The 25,215-nt window shown below is 43.2% G+C and overlaps 1 protein-coding gene across 2 annotated transcripts in view; it reads right to left on the bottom strand.

The window, feature by feature from the left end:
• LOC135260943 (protein Jumonji-like) overlaps positions 1-25,215 on the bottom strand; it is a 93,331-nt gene that overhangs the window by 24,918 nt on the left and 43,198 nt on the right. The window contains exons 3-5 of one of the 2 annotated variants that reach the window (XM_064346699.1): positions 20,901-21,045; positions 9,094-9,263; positions 3,392-3,415 (exon numbers count right to left, since the gene is read on the bottom strand). In XM_064346699.1, coding sequence (XP_064202769.1) covers positions 3,392-3,415; positions 9,094-9,263; positions 20,901-21,045 — 339 coding nt within the window. The remainder of the gene's footprint in view (positions 1-3,391; positions 3,416-9,093; positions 9,264-20,900; positions 21,046-25,215) is intronic. The other variant, XM_064346707.1, reaches the window with a different exon arrangement.

The following is a 25,215-nucleotide window of genomic DNA, read 5'->3' as shown; positions in this document are numbered from 1 at the left end:
GCTACACAAGCTGCAAAAATTAATCCCCCCCAAATCTGAAGTTTTCAAGCTTAAACTGGATTATGCATTCTCTCAGAAGGGCTCTCCTTTTAAACAGCTGACCACTTCTTTCTGTATTGCTCTCACAGCTTTGGCTGTGCATTATGAAATATTCACTCACATGACTGAGGTTGGAATCTTTCAAATAAACCTCAAGAATGCAGACAGTAGCAAACTGACACATAATATACTAACAATACCATTTTCTTCTTGATATTAAATGTTCCATATATACAATATATATGTCATAGTCATTTTAATTTTTTATATTCATGTTCTTGACTCATTCCAGTTTTCTTTTGATCCCACAGGAAAGGGAAATTTTGCCTGTTGTGGTCTGACTGGTCAGTGAGGGCTCTGGGGAGGGGGGGGGGGGCACTGGGAGGTGCTTCACTCATGTAGCCTAATTCAAGGACAGGAGATTAGCAGTGAAACTGACCAATCAGCCACTCTTCTCCGTCTGTAAAACATCGGTCTGTCAGGTGTACTTAATCTAGAACATCCATGGCTAAACATGCAGCAATAAAAGGCATCACTCACTGAAATGTGCTAATGAAATCTGATGACAAAACCAGTTGTTGTTAGACTGAACAGACGAAGAAGCAAATCATGTTACAAGTTATGCCTAATCAGGAACGGCAATAGCAACAGATCTCACAACTAATTTATTCATCTTCCTCACACTACTGTTCAAAGGCCGGAGTGTAAAAAAACAAATTACTTAAGTGTTTAGATGTGGTGCAAAATCTAATCTCACACTCTCTCTCTGCTTTCATCTCCCGCTTCCACAGGAGTGAAGCCCACAGAGATTTCGTGTGGGCAACATTGGTGATTACCTCCCTGCATGTCGGAACACTCATAAATTAAGCATGCCCACGTTAAACTCGCAGGCAAATGAAAAGGAATGCGGACTCATTAGTCACCCAAATAATTCTGCTGTCGTTTCCCTGGCGGACGCTGACGACATGCACTGGAAGGAGCTCAGAGAGAACTCGTCACCTGACGACAGCGCGGAGAATGGTTAAACCACACGCACCGTTCCGCTGCCCGCACAGATAAACGTTAAACCACACGCATCGTTCCGCTGCCCGCACAGATAAACGTTAAACCACACGCATCGTTCCGCTGCCCGCACAGATAAACGTTAAACCACACGCATCGTTCCGCTGCCCGCACAGATAAACGTTAAACCACACATCGTTCGCTGCCGACAGATAAACGTTAAACACACAGCATCGTCGTGCCCGCACAGATGAGCGTTAAACCACGCATCGTTCGCTGCCCGCACAGATAACGGTTAAACCACACGCATCGTTCGCTGCCGCACAGATAAACGTTAAACCACACGCATCGTTCCGCTGCCCGCACAGATAACGTTAAACCACACGCATCGTTCGCTGCCGCACAGATAAACGTTAAACCACACGCATCGTTCCGCTGCCCGCACAGATGAGCGTTAAACCACACGCATCGTTCCGCTGCCCGCACAGATAAACGTTAAACCACACGCATCGTTCCGCTGCCCGCACAGATGAGCGTTAAACCTGGCACTGACCGCCGGTTTGTCCGAGCAGAGTTGGATTAACCTGCACACACACCGCCCCCTTACACAGATCAGTCAGTTGTTTAGCGTAGCAGCCTTGTTTAGCGTAGCAGCCTTGTTTAGCGTAGCAGCCTTGTTTAGCGTAGCAGCCTTGTGTAGCGAAGCAGCCTTGTTTAGCGTAGAAGCCTTGTGTAGCGTAGAAGCCTTGTGTAGCGTAGAAGCCTTGTTTAGCCTTGTTTAGCATAGCAGCCTTGTTTAGCGTAGCAGCCTTGTGTAGCGTAGCAGCCTTGTGTAGCGTAGCAGCCTTGTGTAGCGTAGCAGCCTTGTGTAGCATAGCTTGTTTAGCGTAGCAGCCTTGTTTAGCGTAGCAGCCTTGTGTAGCGTAGCAGCCTTGTTTAGCGTAGCAGCCTTGTTTAGCATAGCAGCCTTGTTTAGCATAGCAGCCTTGTTTGGCATAGCAGCCTTGTTTGGCATAGCAGCCTTGTTTGGCATAGCAGCCTTGTTTAGCATAGCAGCCTTGTTTAGCATAGCAGCCTTGTTTGGCGTAGCAGCCTTGTTTAGCATAGCAGCCTTGTTTAGCGTAGCAGCCTTGTTTAGCGTAGCAGCCTTGTGTAGCGTAGCAGCCTTGTTTAGCGTAGCAGCCTTGTGTAGCGTAGCAGCCTTGTTTAGCGTAGCAGCCTTGTTTAGCCTTGTTTAGCGTAGCAGCCTTGTTTAGCTTGTTTAGCAGGGAGTCCACGCAGGCTGCTGCTGCATTATTTATAGCGGAGCTAGCGGCACGGGATCGCGCCGGCAGGCCGGCTGGCCGACCCCCAGGGTTAGCAGGGAGGGCGGGCGGCGGGCTCCCCCGCTCCCTCCCACAGCTCTCACAATGGAAGGCCTGTCTGAGCCTCGTAGCCGGAGGCGAGGAGCGCCATTCATCCGCCGGGGGGTTACGGAGCGCAGGGCGCCACATCGGCGCTCCGGGGGCCACGGGGTTAATCCCCAGGTAGCGGGGCGGCGCTGCGTGCGGAGAGCCGGGGGCCGCTGACAGACAGCAGGGTTTAAAGGCGCCGCCCGAAAGGCCCGGACTCTGACCCCAGACCCGACCCCGCCGTGACGGGGGCCGTGTCTGAGCTGCAGAGAGCCCCCCGCGGGGTTGGGGTTCGCACAGGTTCCTCTGCGGAGAGGCAGCTTGATTAACAGTGTTAATAACGCACTGATGATAATGATCAGGTGCATCTGCACAGCGCCTCTCATCCGAGGATCTGAAAACGCTTCGGTGCGGAGGGAGGGCGGCTCACTGTGAATGACGCTGACGTGTGTCATCTGCCCCGGTGACGAGCAGCGGCCTCTCAGCACCGCGGAGCGAAACGCATCAGCTGAGCCCCAGAGGGAGGACTCAGTCACACAACAAACTGGGGATTAGGGAGTACAGATCCTGGTGCCAGTCTACTGCAGGGCATTACCCACAACCTACTTTTTAAAACACATTACCCTCTAGAACACTGATCTTGTCTGAGTCCATTTTAATGCACGGTTTCCTGTACTGCTGTGCTGTGTCAAAAATTATCCTGTCTCTTGTTCTGGACTGCCAGGTACTCTGCAGTTCAACAGCAGAACCCGTTCAAAAAAGTGAATGACAAAAGTTTTTTGAGTCTTTTCTCTATACATTTCTTCCAGTTATGATACATGTATGCATTATACACAGCAAATATATTTTTGTTGAACAATTTCAAGGTTTTGTTTGATATACACAGAGAAATACAAGCCGCACATTATGCAGAAATCTGTTGCTCAATCTCAGTAAAAAAGTGTTAAAGTTGAACTAACCTTGGTTGTGCCAGGAAGAGTAGCCTGAAATTAAATGTACAGCAGAGCTAGAATTAGTTTGACAGAAAGCATAAAGAAGGAAACAAAACGATTGTTGTAGCAGAATTGCAGAAACATAGAAATGGATGATGGAGATACACGCGCAGTCATTCAGTCACTTCCTCCTAATGCAGAGAAGAGGACAGCCAGTGATTACAGCTCTTAAATACAGCCATTTAGTAAAATGTCAAGCAAAAAAGATCTGCACTTTAATCACCTCTGTGTGTGCGTGTGCTTGTGTGTGTGTGTATGTGTGTGAGCAAGAGAGTGAGAGAGAGATTGTGGGAGAGAGAGAGAGAGAGATTGTGGGAGTGTGTGCATTTTCCCCATTTCTTGCATGTTAACAAGGCTGCTAGTTCACACTTAATGCAACTGTGAGACACCAAGTGGATGTACGCTAAAGGAAGATGATGTCAGCAGAAGTGTTAGAATCTAATATAACGTGACGGTACGGCACACATGTTCAAGTACATATGGGGGCGACAAAATGCTTCAACACCAAGTTGAAACTCTAACTTTGACAAAGTATATATAAGCATGAGTCACAATGGTATGCACGCCACAGTAAACACAGGAAGTACATCAATGCAGACATACAGTGTGCATGGAATTCACATTTTACATGTGAATGTCTTAAAGTACAACGCTTGTTTTTCTGTATCATGTATGAACAATGCCGTGTGTTCCAGCCCAGTACAAACTTAATTTCACACTGATCTCAAAGGGAAAACGCTCCACAGCAGATCATTGGCAGTTGTTTCTATGCTACTAACCAGCTAAATAGAGGCCCAATGACATGTGGCCAGGAGTGAATTATAGAAGAAAAAAAGGTCAGGAGAAGGGCTTCACTTTAAATGACCCAGTTAATTGATAAAACGACCGTAATCAATGCAACTGTTTGGAGGAGCCGTCAGGCTGAAAAAGGTCAGGGTAAAATCGTTGGCAGACCCTGGGGCGGCCATGGGGGGGGTGGTTCGGGGTAGATTAGCTCGGGAGTCTTCTGTGGCACAGAGCCATACCCCATCACAGCAGGGAACCCAAACACGGCAAAGCGGTGGGGCACTCTGCGTTCGGCCTCACAGGAAAAGCTGATTCTGCAGATGCTGCACCTCAAATTGTCATAAGGAGGTGTGTCTGCATCCAGGCATCCGGAAGCACACCTATCCGTGGGCTGGGGGGAGATTCAATCATCCCTTTGTAGTGATTTTAGATCATTAGGTTGGGGGGGGCGGGGAGGAGACTAATTTCCCTAACACCCGGAAATCAATTAACATAGGCCATCTTCAGTCGAAGAGTCAATAGCACTTAATCAGCCTGTTTCCTGCCAGGGCTCAGCTAAATTAATTTGAATCGGCCATCTTGTTTTATGGGCACTGCACCAGTGATAGGTGAGACAGCTAGCAGAACGGCATGCTGAAAAATTCACAACCTGGGAGTGTAAGTGAGTCCAGAACTGTGGCATAGAGCTTACAAATCTCAGCCTGTAACCAGTGTGTTGCACAAAGCCTGCTGTGTCAATGAGCAAAGAACTTGATCTGAATTAAGCATATGCCCACATGTAAGCACAGAAATGGATATAGTGCACGTTTTAGCAAAAATGTCACCCTGAATACAGGTATCGGCTAAGCAAAAATAATGCATGAGAAATAATGCAATATGGGAGGTGATGATGATGTTGGTTGACTTGTGCTCTGAAAAACATGGAGATAAACGCAATTAAATCTAAGGAGCTAGTGACTGACTTTCAATTTCACAGTCAAAAAACCCAACCCTCCAGACAAGTTGCTCAAATTGTGAATGGATTTTTAAATCCCAGCCCAACAGCCTGACCCGAGACCTGAGACACTGTATTCTGTGGAGTAATTCAATGGAACTGTGTTTTGTACAATAATGCGGCCGTCTATTTTGTGCTACATTGAAATGATGATGTCCATAGGCAAAGCATGGAACAGTATGGGGGAAAATGTGATACGGATGAAAAGCAATATGTTGATCCGTTTAGTTTATATTTAAATATATAAATATAACAACCAAATATAAATATATTTGTACTATTTGCCTTCTTAAAGCCAAAAATAATTTTTAAACTGCTTACAGCATCTAACCATGAAGTTTGTTCTTTCAAATTTATTGGGACAACTACTACCAACTACCAGAGTGCAGGTCTGAAGAGAGAAACAGAGGATGTACTTTTTCCACCCAGTAAAGAAAATGACAGAAAGCAGAAGGTAATGACCCAGTTTCGCAGTTCTTGAAAGTAGGTGATCTCACCTACTCTAGCAGTTTGAAAGGGTAAAACCACTCAGCAAGAAAAGTGCAAATTAGGGAGAGCAGCTAGAAATGCTGCCAAAATGACTGGGGAAGAATTTCCGACTGTATAATCTTTCTCAGTTGCACTAAGGCATGAAAAAATCATTCCTGATCAGTCTTGCCCAGATTTTCTCTATTTCTGTAACCAGTCATTTAAAAATTTCATATTTAAACAATGTCCACATACAGTATTTAATGGCCACTAATATCACAGAAGCAGCTAGACACCATCTGTGGCTTTGTCTTTAGGGTTGGTGTTGCTCCATAAACAGTGAGATCCTCTACTAGACCCATTTCAAGCAAATCAAGTCAAAATGGTAAATCAGCTTTGTTTCAGGACTCAGCTTTGTTTCCATGATATCTTCAGTCCAATCCAATGTAAAGATCGGATCTCCTGGTTGGCCAGGTACAATAACCCTCATCACCTCATTTCTGAGGACTGATCTGAGATCAGTGGGGATGGTGCATCTGAAGCTGCACGTTGCGTTGATCTGGCCATAAGGTGTTTTTCACACCCCACCCACCAAGAACCTTTGGCACATGTTGGTGCCGTGAACATTAACATTAATGTTAGAACTCCACAGTCACAGTTGCCCACATTCGTCTAGCACCTCGAAGATATGACCACCGGGGACACCACTGATATTAAAAAAAAGGATCTAAGTGAGCTTGTGTGGTATGAACAAAGCACTGTACCTACTGCTGTGCAGTAATATTTTTTGGGCAACACGTATTACTATACATTGCATCAGAGAACCAAGTCTTCCACTGAGGGATTAAATTGTATTAAGTGATAATAAGAGAAAAATCACCTCCTTGCATACAGTCTGTTCAAATCTCAGCTGGGAAAGAAAAAAAATCACAGGATAACACATCTATCACTAATTGAGCACAAAGTATAAGAAACTACATAAATCCTTTTTAAAGATATTCACAGAATTTAAGATGCTCTTTTCACAACTTTGTGTGAAAAATAAAGTTTGTGTAGTGTGGGTTATGTGCCTGTCAGATGAGAGAAAAACACAGCGAGCCACAACTGGGTGTAAAATGAGCTTTGACCTCTCTAGGCTTAGATGGGCTTGCATTTGCAGAAACAGAACAGGCCATCTGACTGTTAGATCACTCCATATTCAAAGGCAAGACCAACCAAACACAAAAATATACAAAATCATACTGCTGGAGGTTAAAGTAAGCGCACGCGCACACACACACACCTGTACAGGAGATTTTATACTTTCACTCACCCCTGGAGACATTTCAGGGTGAACAAAGTCAGGAGACCATTTGAAACAGACAGTGAAATGCCCTCTCTACCCACACATCCCAACTAAAATCACTGCTTTAGCCTACATCATATTGCATTCACTTAGCAGGCACTCGAATCCAGAGTGTCTTACAATGTAAGAGTGCATAAGGGCATCCACTTACGTTATACGAGCATTCAGTAAAGCCAAACAGAAAGGCCCACAGGCAGTGAATGAAAGGGTATGAAGGCTGTATACACAGGCGAGGGTAATGCCAACAGCACAGGGGGCTGACACGCATGGGCATTCCAAACCCTTTAACGCTGCCATAATTACATAAGCCGCAAACACACACTGAGGGCCGCGGCAGAAGGAGAGAAAAAAAAGCAGCGGTTTTAATTCTTTCTTCATTTGGTTGAATGAGATTGAGGTTTGCAGCGATTCAGTCAGACACCATGATTACCCTGCAATCATGCTGTGCCCTGGGAGACAAGGCTGCAAACTGCAATGCCCAGCACCCTTCCTTCCTAGAGACACAATTACAAAGCCGTAATGTTTTCAGCATGTTAGGATGGCCTAAATGCCTTTCCAAACCATTGTGGTAAAGACACATGGAGGATTTTTCAGAAGGATTGTTTAAGTAGTTGATATGCCTAAGTAGAAGTGCACACCACACTTTCACATCCACAGCGTTGATTTTGGACTAGAACCAGTACTAATGGAAACAACTACAGAGGTACAAGGCCGAGATTCTGTCATCTGGTTAAAACTGCAGAATCTGGCGCTTATTTGTTCACAATCTACTATAGCCTGAGTGCATTTTGTTTTTGATAATATCGCCATCATGCAAGACGATTTGTTCACAATTGTCAAGAAATGCTTCTTTTTCATTTCATTCTATATTTGTTATGACTTCTGATTTCAAATATTTGTTATGACATGTGACAACCACTAATTTAATAAATAACATAAAATACATAAAATCAAAATGACAGAATAATCAATTTTTATTCTTTACAGAAAGCACAGGAAAGAGATTTTATAATCTCACACAAGAACTATGGTAAACCACAAATCTATTTGTCTCTCCGCTATCTTTCACTAATCCATGTCCTTCTAATCTAAAAGTTGGGCAGAAGCCCTAAATTTAATCTTACTGAAAATCACTGCTTAATGTTAGCCCTGATGAATGAAACAAGAGCAAAGTTCTTTGTTAAACAACTTAATGAGGACTGTGGCGTCAGCGTACAGGGAATGTATACATCTCTATGCCGGGGTCTGGGGGACTTTACAGAACAGAAAGGTTGAAATTCAGCCAAGGAAACAAGAACACATGATCCATCCCTGACTAAATGAAATGCAGAGTTGTGCTCATCAGATTACTGCTACAATTCATACATCTAATGACTGTCACACACACCCCTGGCAGCTCAACCGTGGGGCTTTACTGGGATTCCTAGTGAAGCCCACAACTGAATTTTATCATCCCATAGGTACAGTATTCCTTGCCACAGCCTGCAGAACACATCACATAAAGGGCTTTTCTACAAACTGCTCTTGTTTAATCAATCAAAATGGCCCCCCAGTGAGCCCCCTGCAACTCAGTTTGAAAAATTCCAACAGGTGGCAGAGACAGTAACTGTCCCCATGAAGAATTAGACCTCAGTACCACAATCACGTTCGGCACCACAAGTTCCAACAGAGTCATTTCTAATGCTCCAAATGAATTTCCTGTCTGTCTACACAGCTCGAATATCCCAACAAATACAAAAACTTTCAAGAGAAGCTAGGTGCTTCTCTCAGGTTATAAAATGGATGAACTATGAATATGAACAACTAAAGTTTCTGAATATTTATGCTATTGAATTTAAGGCATTTAATTTATTGGAATTAAAATGATCCTTTCAGACTTTGGGGATCAGTGTCTTTGTGTATCTAAGGTTTAACCTCTCGGCATACTGGCACATGTAAAGCCATCATACAGGCTGAGGGAGAGCATGTATTGTATCAGACTTGAGAAGGAGGATGTGTGAGGGGTATGTGTGGGGTACAAGAGTGGTGGGATGTGGGGGAGGAGCAGGGTATGGGGAACTGGGGACGCAGACTCACCTCGCAGACACAGGAAGGTGAGGAAGTCTTCGGTCCTGGGCTTGCGTTTGGAGAGGTCGTTTATCTGGGACGCAGGGGCCGGCAGCGGTGCCTCCGACAGCTTTACCGGGGTGCTGCTGGGCGAGTTGGGCTGTGATTGGGCAAACTTCCGCTGCGCTTGTAGCCTTGGCCTATGGGAGCACAGAGGGGTAGAGCATCAGTGAATCAGTCGGCACTGTGTGAAGCTTGACTGGATGGGATGAATAGATCACATTTTTAATAGAAGTAAGGCCGGAGAAATAAACTATTTGAGAGGAGTATTACCTCCTCTTGGGTGGTAGTGCACTTCAACCCATTTACTTTTATGATTTTTTTTTTTTTCCCCATGAGTGTAAAGTCTCGGAGGCACTTTGGACATGTCAATCAAAACAAGTCAGTTTACAAGTGCAACAAACCCTGCACTGAAGTCCCATTACAGCTATAATCTCATTTCATTCTTATAAAGCCACTTAAATTCCTCTTTTAATGTAGTTGAAATTGTTCAATGATCTTCCATTTATTATAATCAAAGCTTAAATTTGCAATGCCTTGTTGAAAATGTAAAAAGGGGTTCTTTCCACTCATTGAACAAATTAAAAAAAAAGATTAAACAATATCTGTAGGTTAATTACAGTCTCAATATATGCAATTACGTACATTTAAATATGATTTATAACATCTGCCTTTCAGAATGATCTACCTGGCACTTTCCATTTCAATTTCTGATATCCTTAAGCCAAGTGGCCCATTTCACATATCTTAAAACAGCCTTTTAAAGCCATTTCTTATGCTCTCATTGACTCACCATATAAATTTACCATGAAGAAAATAAAAAGGAAACCCTCTAGACAACCAATCACCCTTTTTTATGTGGCTGTACAAAAAGCAAGGCTGAACCGACAGCATATTGCTGAAACAATAAAGCAATGTGCGAAAACTGTTTTCACTGGTATAAGCAGGCTGCCACAGCCAGGCCCTGTCCAGAGCATGCTGCCATTGCCAACTTCTGATTCATGCAGAGTCCATAAAATGTAATTAAGTTCTCTACTAAGCAGCCGAGGCTTCTGAAGCAGCAGATAGCTGGTGAAAGTAGACAGAGCCCAGAGGAGGTGTCTTTCAGGGCTGCCTTCTTAAGCAGACACACACACTCTGATCCCTTCTCAGATCTTCCTCCATCCCCTCGGTGAGATTAATTTTTTAGATTTCACGGAGGCTGCCGGTCTGACATTTCAGGAATACTAAAGACTCCCTGTCTCGAGATGAGCTCCGAACTTCGGCTGAAAAGCACGCTTTCATCCCACATTCCATACCTCTCGGCCTTATGCTTGTGCCAGAGCATGACTTTCCATTTCAGAACGATTTCTCCCCGTGCTTTTTGAGCCCTCACCCTCCTGCTACAGCTCCATTAATCCATAAAAACTCAATTCCTCCCCGTAGACATTTTTTTTTCTGTCCGTTCATAGACACTTTTCTGCAAACACAATCTCCTCAATGGAGGAAGGGGGGCAGTGATACTTCCTCTCTTGCAAGAGCCAATTTCAGATTCAATCAGAAGCTTGTAACCAGGATTTCTCAGTCATTACCACAGGTTAAACAAAATCTGACAGCATTGCTGATCAATTCACTCACAATCTCTTCCGTTATCCATGCAACAGAAATCACAGTCATTTTACAAAATTCAGGAGAGAATGACTGATTTACAAAATTAATTTTTTCCCTTATAATGTTTTACAGTATGTGGGAAACATCAACCATCCCCACATCAACAACAGTGTTCAAGCTGCTGAGCGGTGTGGAGAGAAACACAGCATTGTTATGCACACTGAACATTCCTCCTGTGACTGAACACATGTATTTTTAGAAAATAAATTCAGTGCAAATACAAATGAAACCAGACAAAGAACGTGAATGTGGACTCCTTGCCTGTTTGATCACTCCTCTTCCACTGTGGATATACGGTTATGCCCTTCTATTTACATAAAAAACTACCTGTCTTGTGGTTGTATGTGCATATTTGATATACCTGTAGTTAGACAATTTAAATGTAAACTACTAATGGTCCAGGGTATCATTTCAGGGGTAGACATGGCCACATATGAAAGAGCAGAGGACCATGCTTGGATCTGCTTTTTCTTTTCAAAGAAACAATAGGTCACCCCAACGTTATTTTAGCATGTCACAGGGCTACGCTGGAAAGGATGCGGAAGCATTGATCCAATAGCTAATTCTCATTTTCCATTTCCATATATATATATATATATATTATTTTTAAATCTGTATCATAACCATTTTCCTCTAGACCAGTACCAGTAAGTGCACATGGCAAATTGTATTAATGCTACCGTTTTTATGACAGCAGCAAGTGTTTAAGGGAAAATATAGAATTATAGAACAGTATATATTACATATATATTGGTGCTTTCCTTTCCTTTGATGAATACTTATATTTGAATATGAAACAGACAATCCCCTTTTTCTGCATCCCTAAGGGGTATGTAAAAAGAGCTTCTACTGATTAGCACAAACACTGCATACTGTAGTTATAGTTCTGAGTTCTGTGGGATATGACCAGAAGAAGTCCCATGGAAACACCAAAGCTTGTTAGATAAAAGATCAAATTTAATTAGGTTGGGTACTGCTCAGAGATGAGCTTGTTCCAATACAACTACATGGGGGGGAGTCATAGTTTACAAACTCTAAACATACCTGAGTATGTTTTTTTGCCTTTTCATACTTATTAGCCTATATTTTCTTCCACAAGACATAGCCTATACAGATTTATTTTAACAGACTCCAAACTGCATATGTGGCCATGCTCTTCAGATGTGAACCTATTAACATCATTCTACATAATCCAACCTTTTACTAGAAGTAGACTGTAAGCAGCATGTAGCCTAAACACAAGCATTTTTTTACCGCTTCTCAAGGATGACTTGGAGCATTTATCACATTATCCATTTATGCAGATAGAAATCTATTAAAGTAGTTTAAAAAAACTACATTATTCAGAGGTACAACAGCAGAGCCTTATCTGATAATCAAACCTGCTTTATTGGATCTGATCTATTCAAACTGATTACAAACACGCTCCTATAACCACTGTGCTTTACTGTTTTGATGGCCCAAATATTTTACTTGATAAACAGCAATTAAACGCAATCTGGTAATTACAAGCTTTTGACTATGCAATGAGAGCTAATTAAACATTAACATGACAGTCACAATATCACAAAAAAAAGGATTGATTGACCATGAATTTCAACAGAACCGACAAGTAGGCCTAACTTCCAACTTCAAAATCATGCACACTTCTTTTTGGTCGTAATGTTCAATTTTGATGCTTTGATGACAATTCTGTAAACACACCAATTAGGCTATTCTACAGTCAATAGTAATAAGACTCAGTTAAGTTTCAACCTGCAAGAGTTAAAGTAAATACATGACGAAAAATGCAAACAAACACCAGGTAACACATTTCCGTCATAAAAATACCATTCAAGACCCTGTGAAACAAAAATAAAATGTAAGTATCTGCACCAGGATTTTCCTCCGTTCTCTCTCAGGCTATCTATCACTGTATTTTTAGATGTGACGTTTGCCCAAAGATTAACACAATGAAACTGTGAAGCCAACCAAATTCTACAGCCATGGCCAAGATCAGACATACCCCACTGCACAACCACCAGCACCCACCCCCACTCCAAAGCCTCCACCAACCCCTCCACCATACAACACATGACCTTGCTTGGAATTTATCGGACCTGCCAGAGACGGCCATTATCCCTCGACCTCCTACTTAACCTTTGACCCAAGAGGCCCCGGAATATGGCTGACAATCGAAACCCCCGAGGACGACTGTTGGAATAATCCTATCCATCTCCTCCTAAGAAAAAAGGTCTGCTCCACACCAAATGTTTATGAGGATCAACAAACTCTGCAACTCAACGTAGATTTCACTCACAAAAAGCCCTTCAAGAAAACTTAGCTCATAGAAAGTGTTATTTTCAGAAAATTGGGGTTGCCATCTCCCATATCCTGCACCTTGCAGACACAAGCTCTGTATCATTACCAAGGCTGGGGATTGTTTTCAAAAATAAATGCTGGTTAGGAACACTCTGAAAAATCGCTTTCAGACATAGGTGCATTAGCTACATTCAGTTGCCCCTGCTCAGCGTCCTGCTTCTTTTAGCTCAGGCACATGCCTGGCCAACACCTGCCTGGGCTCACAGTGGGCACACTGTGGAGGCCATCTGGGCTTATAGGAAGCAAACCTGTCACATGCCCAGATCTCTGAAATATCACACCGCAGGAAGCAACTGAACCCTGCGTCTGTTCCAACCTCCAGCTATAATTTTTATTTTTTATTTAACCTCTACTGAATAAACGAGAATATAGAACTCATTTCTCCCTTACCATGAGGCCCTAGGCAAGCACAGTGGGTAGGGAAGGTGAGAGATAGCCAATTGACTGTAGGGGCATGTGGTAGTCCTCTGGTTGTCCTCTGGGTAGTCCAAATACACACTGCAAAACTGCATGCACATACAAGCAGTAAAAAAACCAAGCTGTACCCTTCAAAAAAATAACAACACAAACTTGGTCCACACTTTCTTCACAAACTCAGAGGTTCGCAAAATTTCCTGAATGTTCGCTCTTGTATAAAAACAAGCAATTTACAATTTAGGTATTTGGCAGACCCTTTCAGCCACAAGCTGAGTCTTACAAGCAGAATTTTTTAATGAACTGAAATCCCCCGAAAACCCAGCAGCTCGAAGACACCAAATAGGGTGAGTTTGATGCAATGGCAGGAAATAGTTTATAAAATTTCCCATCCAAAGTTTAACTAGGCTGGAAGCTTGGAAAAATCAGCCAGAGCATGTGTTCTCTTTTGCTCTACTTGGCAGAGAGCAGCAGAAACGAAAACAGGCTAAGCATCAATCATAAAGAGTCACCAAAAAAAGCAAAAATGTCCACAACTAGAAAAGAATGCAAAAGCATACATCTCAGCTCCACTCTGCTGTCATATTTCTGATCTGTGGTTTGGGCATTTGGACCTCCGACCTGCTAACCTAATAAAGGCAGAATCCAACAGAATTCAATAGTAATCGCAACTAACTGCAAACTACATTAATCTGTGGCCCCAAAAAGGAGTTACCAGTAAACATTCAGGCTCTGGAGCATCACACTACTAGTGCAGGACAAAATAAAGGCAATTATTTTATTTTTAGCAAGTGATTTTTCAACCCCTGATAGAGGATGGTTAGATGACCAGATTGAGAGCCACATTTGGAACTTGGCCAGGATGCTTGGGTTAATACCCCTATTGTTTGGATAATCTCTAAGGAATCTTAGGGATGGACACAAAGCTGGTACCTTGTCTTAAATCTTTTAGGAGATCCATCAATACTTAGTTATCACATTACACATCATTCACCTGCCACTGGAGAGGTACATTCCTATATGGATTTAAGATGTCCAAAAAAATAAGAGATCCAAAAATACCTTGTTTTCAAATCACGCATCACTCACCTTACACCACAGAGGAACATTCCTGCTCCTGTATGGATTTAAACTGAAGGCGGATGTTCAAATAGGCTCAGCTCTGAGCGGTTTTGCCTGTCTGGTTTTGCACAGCGTGTGAAAGAGTCTGTCAGCGTACAAACAAATTCACACTGCATTAATATTCACCCCAACGGAGCCGCATTCGTCTGCAATCCATTCAGTTGGTACAGCACATGTCCCGTTCCAATCAAAAGCATAGCTCATTAGATCCTCTAAAAGCCTTATACCAGAGTTTATACATGTCTGGTTGACGTCTGGATTATAAATTGATGACAAAGGACCCGGACATTAACCAGACTGTATAGTGGTTGTCCACCAGCTAAATATCCAGAAAGCTGCAGGTTTGAATCCCTGTGGTCTACTACTTTTGCACCTTTGAACAGGGTCCTCAATATAAATTGCTAAAGCAAACGTATCTATCGGTATAATGGGATATTACAGTATGAATATAAAACACAACTGTCCTTGCCTTAAATGCATGAGTATTAACTGAACCCTTAAAATATTTGGCTTATCACCTATTGGTAGTCTATATACTCTTCACAAATACAGAAATGAAATGCGCATCATGATCAATAGTTATGCGAGCCCCAATGGAAGCAAAGCTCAATCACCAACCGACCTGCATTGGGTTCAGACCCTACTATACGCTCAGGTGGAGGTATTCCATTTGAAAGAACAAACACAAATTTCATGTTTCACTTAACTGCTTTGCATTTTCCATGAATTCAAATATCAAACAGGGCATGAACTCAAATCACTATGAATCACTCTATGACTATGTGACTATGTATGCAACCTGGTTTGTCTTGCGCTGAAGACAGTGACTCTCTCTAGAGTTTGCTTTAGCTCAGCTACAGGGCCTCTAGAGTGATTTCAGAATCAATGTGAAGAACATGCCAGAATACTTCCTTTCTCACACCCTCTTCTATTTTAAGAACAGATAATATATGGTAGAGAATGTGTTTAAGATATCAGAACATCCTTATGTGGGATAGGTCACAGCCATTCTGTGCCCAAAACACACAGTACACATACCCCTAAGACTGAATCACAGAACACATGTCCCCTAAGAGAGAGCAGCTATGTGATTGCTGTGAACAGACTCATTCTCTGTTGCCAAGGCAGATTATAATATGTATTTAGCAGATGGCCCTATCTCCTAACCCTTGGAGACTCATATAGCCTATAGTTTTATGTATTAACCATTTAGATAGTGAAATAAGCAAAAGTAGTACAATGGTACCATGTACAGGATCTCAAACTGCAACCAATGTGCACTGAATCAAGTTGCCCATATCTGATAAAATAATAACTATAAAGTGTAATACGAAACTAAATTAGCACAGAAGCAATGCATCCAATGGATATCTTACTTGGAAAAAAAATAAAATCAATCACTCATCACTAACCAATCACAATTCACTCACCCGGACCTGTGTATTTTTCAGATAAACCACAGAAAAACCTGCAGCTCTTTTCCTATTCAACAGGGACACCTGACCTTCCAAAATATCCCTGATGTTCCTTCATTTTCATCAGTAAGAGTTACCAAGGGTTTGCATTTTAACTGGATAGGACAGAACCATGTCTTTTCACATAGATGTGAGCTACTGCTTATATTGCATATCATTATTTGCCATGTTTGCATTCTGTACGGTGATTTGTAATGCTTTCCGGAGTTCCCTTGGACTAGAGTGCCAGCCATATAAATTAATAAATGAATAATTCAGCATGCATAAGAGCTGCAGAAGCTTGTATGATTGATTAGGGATAAGCGACAGATAGTAGCATCATTATTCTTTGTACTATTGTTTAGTATGCTACTTTTAGAATCAATATGTAATGCAAAGTGTATTTATAACATTTATTCACAGTCCATTAGGTCATCAGGGCATGTATGAATCACTGTTTATGCTTAGGCAACAGTACAACACAAATCTAAACAAACCAGATCAAACAGCCCACCATCTCCATACTGTAGTCTATTCAGTCCAGTGAATATAAAACATTTTAATCAAGGGCACAGTAGTAATATTGCAACCTATACATGCAGCATCTATCGCTATGCTTTAGTCCTGTAATCCAACCGCTGAATGATCATATCATGATCATTAAATGGTTCCCAGACTTGTTCTGAGGAAAATTAATCCCAAGCCAAATGTTTGGCTGGGTGTACAGTAAGAAGCACAGATAAATCTGTCTTGTGAGAAACATTTTTTCATGCAAGCTTGGTTGCTTGGGTTCTTCCAAGTTCAACTAACGGCTTTCCCCTAGGTTCAATTTGAAATACTGATGGGCTGTTTTCCAGAAAATATAAATTTCATGGTAAATATCCTGTGACAAAAGCAATACAGTGACATATCAGACAGCACATTTGTGGGTAAATGAGAGAATGCTAACATTGGAATGCCCCATTGGGCATTATTTTTCATACAAATAAATGTTCATAGGCATCTGAAATTAAAACTGTTAAGTACAGATGGTCTCATAAGGTCAGTAAAGACCGCAAACCTCAAAACTGGCATCACATCTGCATTAGAATTACACAATTTCTGCTAAAGAATGTACCGCATAGGCTGTTCTTTGACTTCACCAAATGAGCTTCAGAAAACAGACTATTTCACTCGCTCTATCTCAAGGTCAAGGAGCTACTCAAGAACGCAGTGTGAGAATTAAAGGAAGCAGGAGCAACGTGCCAAAGGCATATCAAATGCATACAGCCAGAACGGGAGTTAAAAGCGTTAAAATGCATTAACGGTCAGGACCTTCCTCAGAATGCACAGACAGACAGGCCTGACTAATCCAAACAGATGCTGGGATCCAGCGCTCATCAGAATACCGGGATCAGGTACAGCACTGCTCTGCTCTGCCATGGACAGGCACTGCCTACTGACATTTTCTTAGGAGTTTCTCTGCCACAGCACCAGTTACTCTGACTGTCTAATCCGTTCATTTACACACAACACAGAACTACAGGACATATTCACAAGAGACTTCCCCGCAGTCCAGGTTACTGTGCTATAAAACATTTTATGATGCATATGCATACACATGTAACGGAGCTGAACAAAGCAGAATAATGGGAAAATATTTAAAGACATACTATTCATGTGCTAACCAGGGTTTACGTATTGCTCCTTCAGACAGCTGTGAATTTATGACGGCAATGGCGTGCATTATTCAAGGATACAACAGCGGTGCCCAAACCAGGATTTGAAACCATAACCATGTGGTCAAAACTAAGGGCTTTGTGGCTCTCTAACCCCTAATAAAAGAGAAACGGTTTTTTTTTTCCTTTAAAAAGGAAAAAGAAGCTGTGCTTAGACGGGAAGATATTTTTAAGCCAAGAGTCTGAGAATAACAAGGAACTCCCCGAAACACACAGGGAGACGCATGAGAGACTGGAATGGTGCCGAGAAATAAGAGGACAACCAAACAAGCCAGAAAACGGGAACATAAAACTCAATACACGAAAACCACATTTTAAGACATTCCCCAGAGGAACATACTATTTTCATTTTTCATCATCTCTGGAACAAAGACAGTTCCCTGGGAAGGACCATAAACAAAAGTAGCTTTAATTACCATTTTCCCTTTCCCTGAGCTATGTTTCACTAAACAGTGTAGAGCAGTGTTTACATGTATAAATCAACCCCTTCTACCTTTTCCTCCCATGTTTCCTAAGCTGAATTAATGTTACTCTACGTGGCACATACATTTTCGTCTCTAATCAAGAGATTCACCGTTAATTATTTCCTTTTCCGTCATTCTTGTGAGGATGACTTGATGGTACCAAGCTAACACTCTGTGTACATATATTTCCAATGGGGACCTCTGAACGAAGATGAGAACATGAATGACCCTACCGCATACTGCCATTAATTATTTCTTTCTTGATATGGAAGCATCCCAGGCATTTTCTCATCCTGTTAGCAATGTCATCATCCAAGGCAATGTACATTTAACAGAATATCCCTATCCATTCATACACCTGGAAATTTAGAAACCCCTCACAAGGGAAAAACAGCAGCATCATACTTCAACGGGATTCAAATCCGCAAACCTCAGGTCCAGAGCTCAAAGCTAATTAATTCCACACGGTCTCCTGTAAGGGAAGCAGGTATAAAATGCAGCATCTTGACCAACATTAATGCTCTCCTGCATTGAGAGAGCACTGCAGAGTTCTCTACAGGGAATCTGTCCTTTTCAGGTCAAACGGATGTTCTGGAAAACAGGAAGCAGCCAGCTCAATTGCACAATTAATGTGACACCTCCCGTTTAATGAGCAGTCACAAGATGTCCAGAGGACTGGTGGGTGAGGAAAAGCACTCTTTTTGGGCTTCTTTGCCCAGCTGTCCCTGCTCCCTGGGCCTCATGCTCTCCCATCTGAAAACACTGATGCTCACTTGCCCTCTGACTTCATGAAGAATACTAAGCTGTTGACTAAAATGAATGGCCAGTCTTCGCTGCAGCTCCTGGGCTAGTGTTTTGCTATTGGTCCCAGAGTGGCTGTTCCATCCTCTTTCTGTCTTTTTTGTGCAAACGTTAAAGAAAAAGTACGCCAGTGTGGGAAAATTCAGGAGGAAAATAGCCAGAAACACGGATGCTTGGGTATTACTTGGCACGGATCTCGAGTTTGGCCCTCACACAGCACCCACGGAGCCATTTTCCCAGAGGCCCATCAGCTCCAGGCTTGGACAGAGGTCGGCCGGTCATGTCAGGGTAGATTGCGCCCGCCTCACCATTCCACAACCCCCTCATCTCCTGGCTGGACTTCGGCTCCCTCATCATTGAACAAACAGTGCTTTCTCCAGCATCCCAGAAGACACTGCAACAGCCAGAACCATGGCCAGAAACGGCCAGGACCTGGAGAGACGGCTCCGCGGAGCGAAGCATCCTACTTTCCGCATTTCCACACCGCACCGCCAAATCCGCGCTCAGGAGGCTCTCACAAACCATTAGCCTGAGACAGGGCACGAGGACGTAGGAGGGAAGCGCTCAGGCCCTGCAGCTGAATCGCACATATTAATACATTATTAGATCCGAGCATAATAAACTAATCTGCTCAAAATCTAAATAGATGTTCAGCTGAAAATCTGCCACAGCGCTTCCTGCATCTTCCCCTGGCCCGTTCCCCAGTGCTGCCTATGGGGCGTCTGTGTCAGGGCTTAGCAGGTAGAACAGCATGGAGACAACATCATGACAAGCAAATCTATTCACATTTCCTTTAATATTATTTACATTATTTATTTATATTTACATATAGATTACAAAACAGTTGTTGACATTACACTGCAACAAGCTAATTGTATCTCGTGCTTGACAGCATTAACATTTCTGTGAATTATTCATAAGACATTTTCCCCCAGCCTGAAAGTCACTGATTACAAATGACTGACATGCTGATTCTATTTTAATAACTGATGTTCATTACAGCATAACATAGTAAACGCAAAACCACTTTTACCATCTGGATAAATGTGGCTGTGTTCTATTCTACTCTTCATAAGCACCAACTCCTATCCAGAAGCGCCCTTTTACAATGATTTATGTTCAATTTGGGTTACAAGTCCAGTTCAAATAGGACTTCAGGCAGATTTATAACAAAGCATTTGTCTCCACACCATACAAGGCAGCTCATATTCTCTGGCCCAGTGGCAGCGTTACCACATTTCCAAGCTCTTACACTTAAACTCTGAGTGCATTTTGATGCAAATAACTTCAGTTCAGTACATTGCGCCCTTATTCAAGCCCCACTGATTTTGCAGTACAGCTGAAGTAGCGTTCAAACCTAGGTGACAAAATCAAAGCTTACCCAGAGTTCTCTGAGGTTAAGTGGATGATGCACAAATACGCCCACACCTCCCTTTTAATGCCGAAGTAGACAGGCAGTGGAGAACATTTTAATTTCCACGGTCTGTGATGTGCCTTAGCTGGAGCTGAGCCCAGAGCCATGGTCATTTCAGAGCTGGATGCATTACCTGGACAATGATGAACAGTCCACCATTAAGGACAGAGCTCCCTGTGGATGTAGTGATGTACTACTGAAACTTGAGGAGAAAGTTCTATGTAATGATCCATGGCAACTTTCTTTCCTTCAAATTTGGCTTTAAAATTTCCACACAGTGGACACAAGATTCTTTTGTTTGGGTCGAGCTAGGGGGGGTTAAAATGCAGGCCCAACCAACAATGGCCACGGTCCAGTGGTTAAGGTCAGGAGCACTCACCTCTTCCTGACCGGTCCATCCTCAGAATAATCACTGCCGCCATCTGTGCTCTGGGACGACCCCCTCAACCCACCATCTTTACCACGTCCACCATGACACCCGCCTTTGGATCCCGACCCCTTCAGCTGTCCGTTTGACAAAGACCCTGCGGATGGAAAAGGCGAGAACATGGCATACATTATTCCCGCACAAAACTAAAACTACGAAACTCCGGATTTGAACTTTTTTCCCCTCGAAGCTGTGCATAACTTGACAGTTTTTGTGTCGAGGGAATGGCAATTAGGGAAAGTGTAATTAGGATAAATCACTTACAGCGCTCACTATCAGCAGGTGTTTTTCTGAGCTGGGAGAATTAATGTTAATAACCATACTGTTCACAATACCACACACATATCACAATTTAATACAGTGTGTACAGCAATAAACAATTACAATAACTATATAAATGTCTAAAACTCCATGTAAACATTACCTTTTAGGAATTTTCGCATTTAAAAAATTCTTTGCACTTTTGCACATACGTACACACTTTCTGACAGTTTTAAATTTTGCAAGGAGTTTTTGAAGTGTGAGCATAAAAATTATTCACATCACTGAGGTCTCTTGTAAGGGGCTCATTTTCATTCCAAAAATTCTTCTGCTGGACAGGATCCAATTTAAAATGTACTGAACCTTATAAACCTGCACACCAATTAGGCACAAATAACAAGGCAGGAAGACTGCCAAAACAGTGAGGCGGAATTCACCGGATGGGTTCTTAATGAAAATTGTTTGAAATAATAACCAGCCCAACCATTTCATACCTGTCAAGCACATGTTCATAACCAATAACTTGTCAAATCAGCACTCCCCCCCCCAACCCCCACACACACATACCCCCACCCCCTAAATTCCAAACCAGAAGCCATAAACCACAAGGGGCAGAGACAGTTGCTCCACTCCTCTGTCAGCCTCACAGAGAGCAAGTCCAGACAGAGCCGTTCAAACGCAATTGTTCACAGCGTGGAATCTTCAGGCTAACTTCGGTCACCGGGAACACCAGCTCTGCGGAGGCTGCGCACCTGACCGTGAGCTTAACAGGCGCAGAGTGGTACAGTAACTCAGGCCAACACTCTCCGGCCTTTTTATTAAGTGCAGCCTTCATTCCCCTGAAAACATTCAGCTGGTGGAAAGTTTGGCTGGAAGTACCAGGGGTAGAAATAAACATGGCACTCAGCCACAGCATGTCAAAAAAAAAAAAAAAAAAAAAGGGGGGGGGGGTGTCACTCAATAGAGAGTAAATTATTTTAAAGGGGTGTAAATATTCAAAGCTCCTACTGACACATGAATGAAAGGTAATATAAATTAGGTTGAACTAAAGATCACTTTTCTGATACAGAAAAGAACAAGTTTAACAATGCATGCCTGTTGTACATTCTTTTAACAAGACCCATACATAAAGTGCAAGTTGAACACATTCAAGTTTTAGCATGACTGACCACTGCAATGTATGTGGTACTCCAGCCAATACAATGATTCATTTTTACATTCCATTCAATGTCACACACAGTCAGCATAAATCACCATCATAAAACAGCCCCAGTCCAGCATTTGGGTGCTTTTTCTCTCAGTGCTTACTCTCCTGCTCTGTCTTATGCACTATAACCTGGTTTCAATCAGAGGTTTTGAGAGGAGTAACATGTTACTTATGACAACTTCCACCAGGGCTTATTGTATTACATGTGATGGGTGATTTATCCACAAAAACATCCTTTATGTCAAAAAGATTTATGTGTGTTTACAATGTGAATATGTGACTATCCTGTTCCCTTACCTGCTCGCCAAAGAGGTGGCAGAAAGCACCTAACAGGGGATTTGGCTCAACAGACATAGCCATGTGCAGTAATGGGGCCCTGGGACTAATGTGATGGGAAAATAAAGTATTTCAAACTCATGTTCAATCTAACCGCAGTGTGCTTCGTTGTGGAGTAATGAGAGGACAAGGAAGTTGCAACTTTCCCCACTCACTCAATGAAGTTTGACGCTACATCGAAAGTAGTGAATTTGTCACAAGAATACAGCTGACAACGTGTTGGTAGAAAAGACAAACGCCAGCAAAGAAAAAATTCATTTAGGCTGATAAAAACACAAACAGCGCGCTGCTATAGTGCAAACGGCGCGGGCCGCAGGGTTCCAGCACGCAGCACAGAGCACAGCGGCCCGCTCCTGCAGCAGCCTCCTTCCTGAGAGAGGTTCCGAGCGCTCGCAGGAGAGCAGAAGGGCTCGTCTGAAAGTGAGCGCCTCAGATGCCGCGGCGCTCTCCGCGGGCCCGTCGCCGCGGCGCCCTCCCTTTGTCTCGTTCCGGCGGCGGCTGACGGGCCCGCGTTGGCGGGAGGCGGAGGAGCCAGGAGGCGCAGCCCCGTCACGCCTCCGCAAGGCGCGCCATCCATCAGAGAGCCCGCGGGTCAACACATCCATCAGCACAGCCAGCACATAATGAAACCCACCGAAACGGGGGGGGGGGTGGAGATGGATGGCAGAAACTGAAAGGAAGAGGGGGAAAGGAAGGAAAAACTGTGAGGGGAAAATGAGAGGCGGAGTACAGCGAGAGAACGGAAGGAGTGAGAACAGAGGGGAAGAGAGGGGAGGGAGGCTTAAGGTGATGGTGGGATGTGAGGCAGGGAGAAAGACGGAAAGAGAGAAGAAGGGAGCGATAGAGCACGGGTGATTCGACTGAGACAAGCTTGTCTCTGGGTTCTGATGGCGTTCGACGGCTGTAGCAGCTCCTGGAGATTCATTTAATTTAATTAGCAAATGTCCAACAGTATAAGGGATGATGTGCAAAAATGTAAAAAATTATTTAACGCCCCCCTAGCGTATACAAGTCTGTCAAGTAAATACATAAGGCAATGCATCGCTAGGATCACCGGTTATTTTGGTTATGTAAGGGAAGGCACTTCAGACTGACACGATGCTTCAGTCTAGCCTCAAGCCCCCCCCCCACCCCCCACCCCATTTCAGACACTGCTGTGCTGTAATGGTACAGCATGTTCCTGCTGAACAGACGCGGCCAGTCTGCCTCTCTGCCTCGCTGCCTGTCTGCCTCCCTGTCTGCATGGTGACAGCCCAGCAGGTCTCTCTCTCACAGGAGCACATCCTCCAATTTCTACATCCAGGACAGGCTCTCATGTGCCAGAAATTTTAGAACTGCAAGACATAATTCCCACTGTGTTCCACCAAACCTATTCTAACCCTCTAGACAGAAATGTTATGACTAATCAAGCATAAAGGAGCTTTTGTCTTCTGTTACTGGGGATTTCTCTTTTACCTAAATGTGAATGCATTAAAAATGAACTAGACACAATACTGGGTTTCTACTGCAGTGGAAAAATACAGTGTAAAGTACCTTCTGCAGTCAATAGAAAACTTCAGATGCACACTATTCTGTTCTTCTCAAGTTTAAGTCATTAATAAGCCTTCAACACCAAGCATCAACATTCACAGCACTTAAAAACAGGTCACCATCCATTATAAGCCACTGGCTTATAGCCACAGTTTGCACACAGTTTTCCACACTGTGCCCATGTGACTTCCTCTCAGCCATGCACTAACCCAGCCTGATTAGACATCTGTGGCATGGCAAGACTCTGCCCTCCTGAGATTCAAATATGGCCGTAACCACAGACTGACCCACGCACTAACTGGCGTTACTCTGGTAGGGGCACGGACACATAATGCAACAACTGCTGCAGTCATAAATAAATTGCACTTTGGGTTCGGGGGTCAGACAGATGGCAGTCCTGAAGGCAAGGTTCACACACAGACAATAGATAAAGTTCACTATTTATGGTCACATTCTGAAAATGAGAACCGTGTCCTTTGACCAACAGTTTGGGATAGTAAATGTTCGAAAGATTAGCATTCCAGTATGGCACTTCCTGCAATTGGCCAGGCTTGGTTTGCTTTGACAATACAATTTAAATCATGATCCATGATCACGACCACATCTGGTAGTGATCATGGATTCAGTCGGGTTCAACATCTGACTGCTGCGAAGTCAAGAAACCACTGCGGACAGAGTGGGGCTCAAGCCTTCCGCATGGCACAACATGACAGACCATGAATGCTGGATACCCGCTCCAACCTCAAATGTTTGCCTGATTCACAACAACCAGGCCAGCCCTGAATGCATATTTTATTTCAACGGCCATGGATGCTGCACATCGGAAACAGTGTCACTGACCACTAGAACTGAAAGTATCACTGGGTTGGTCCGACAGATATAACAGTGCTTAACAAAGACACTCATTTGCCATTCTGCTTCTGTTGTATCCTT

The sequence above is a fragment of the Anguilla rostrata genome, chromosome 1 (assembly GCF_018555375.3).
Source record: "Anguilla rostrata isolate EN2019 chromosome 1, ASM1855537v3, whole genome shotgun sequence".
Taxonomy (NCBI): Eukaryota; Metazoa; Chordata; class Actinopteri; order Anguilliformes; family Anguillidae; genus Anguilla; species Anguilla rostrata.
This window is presented reverse-complemented; position numbering and strand designations above follow the sequence as displayed.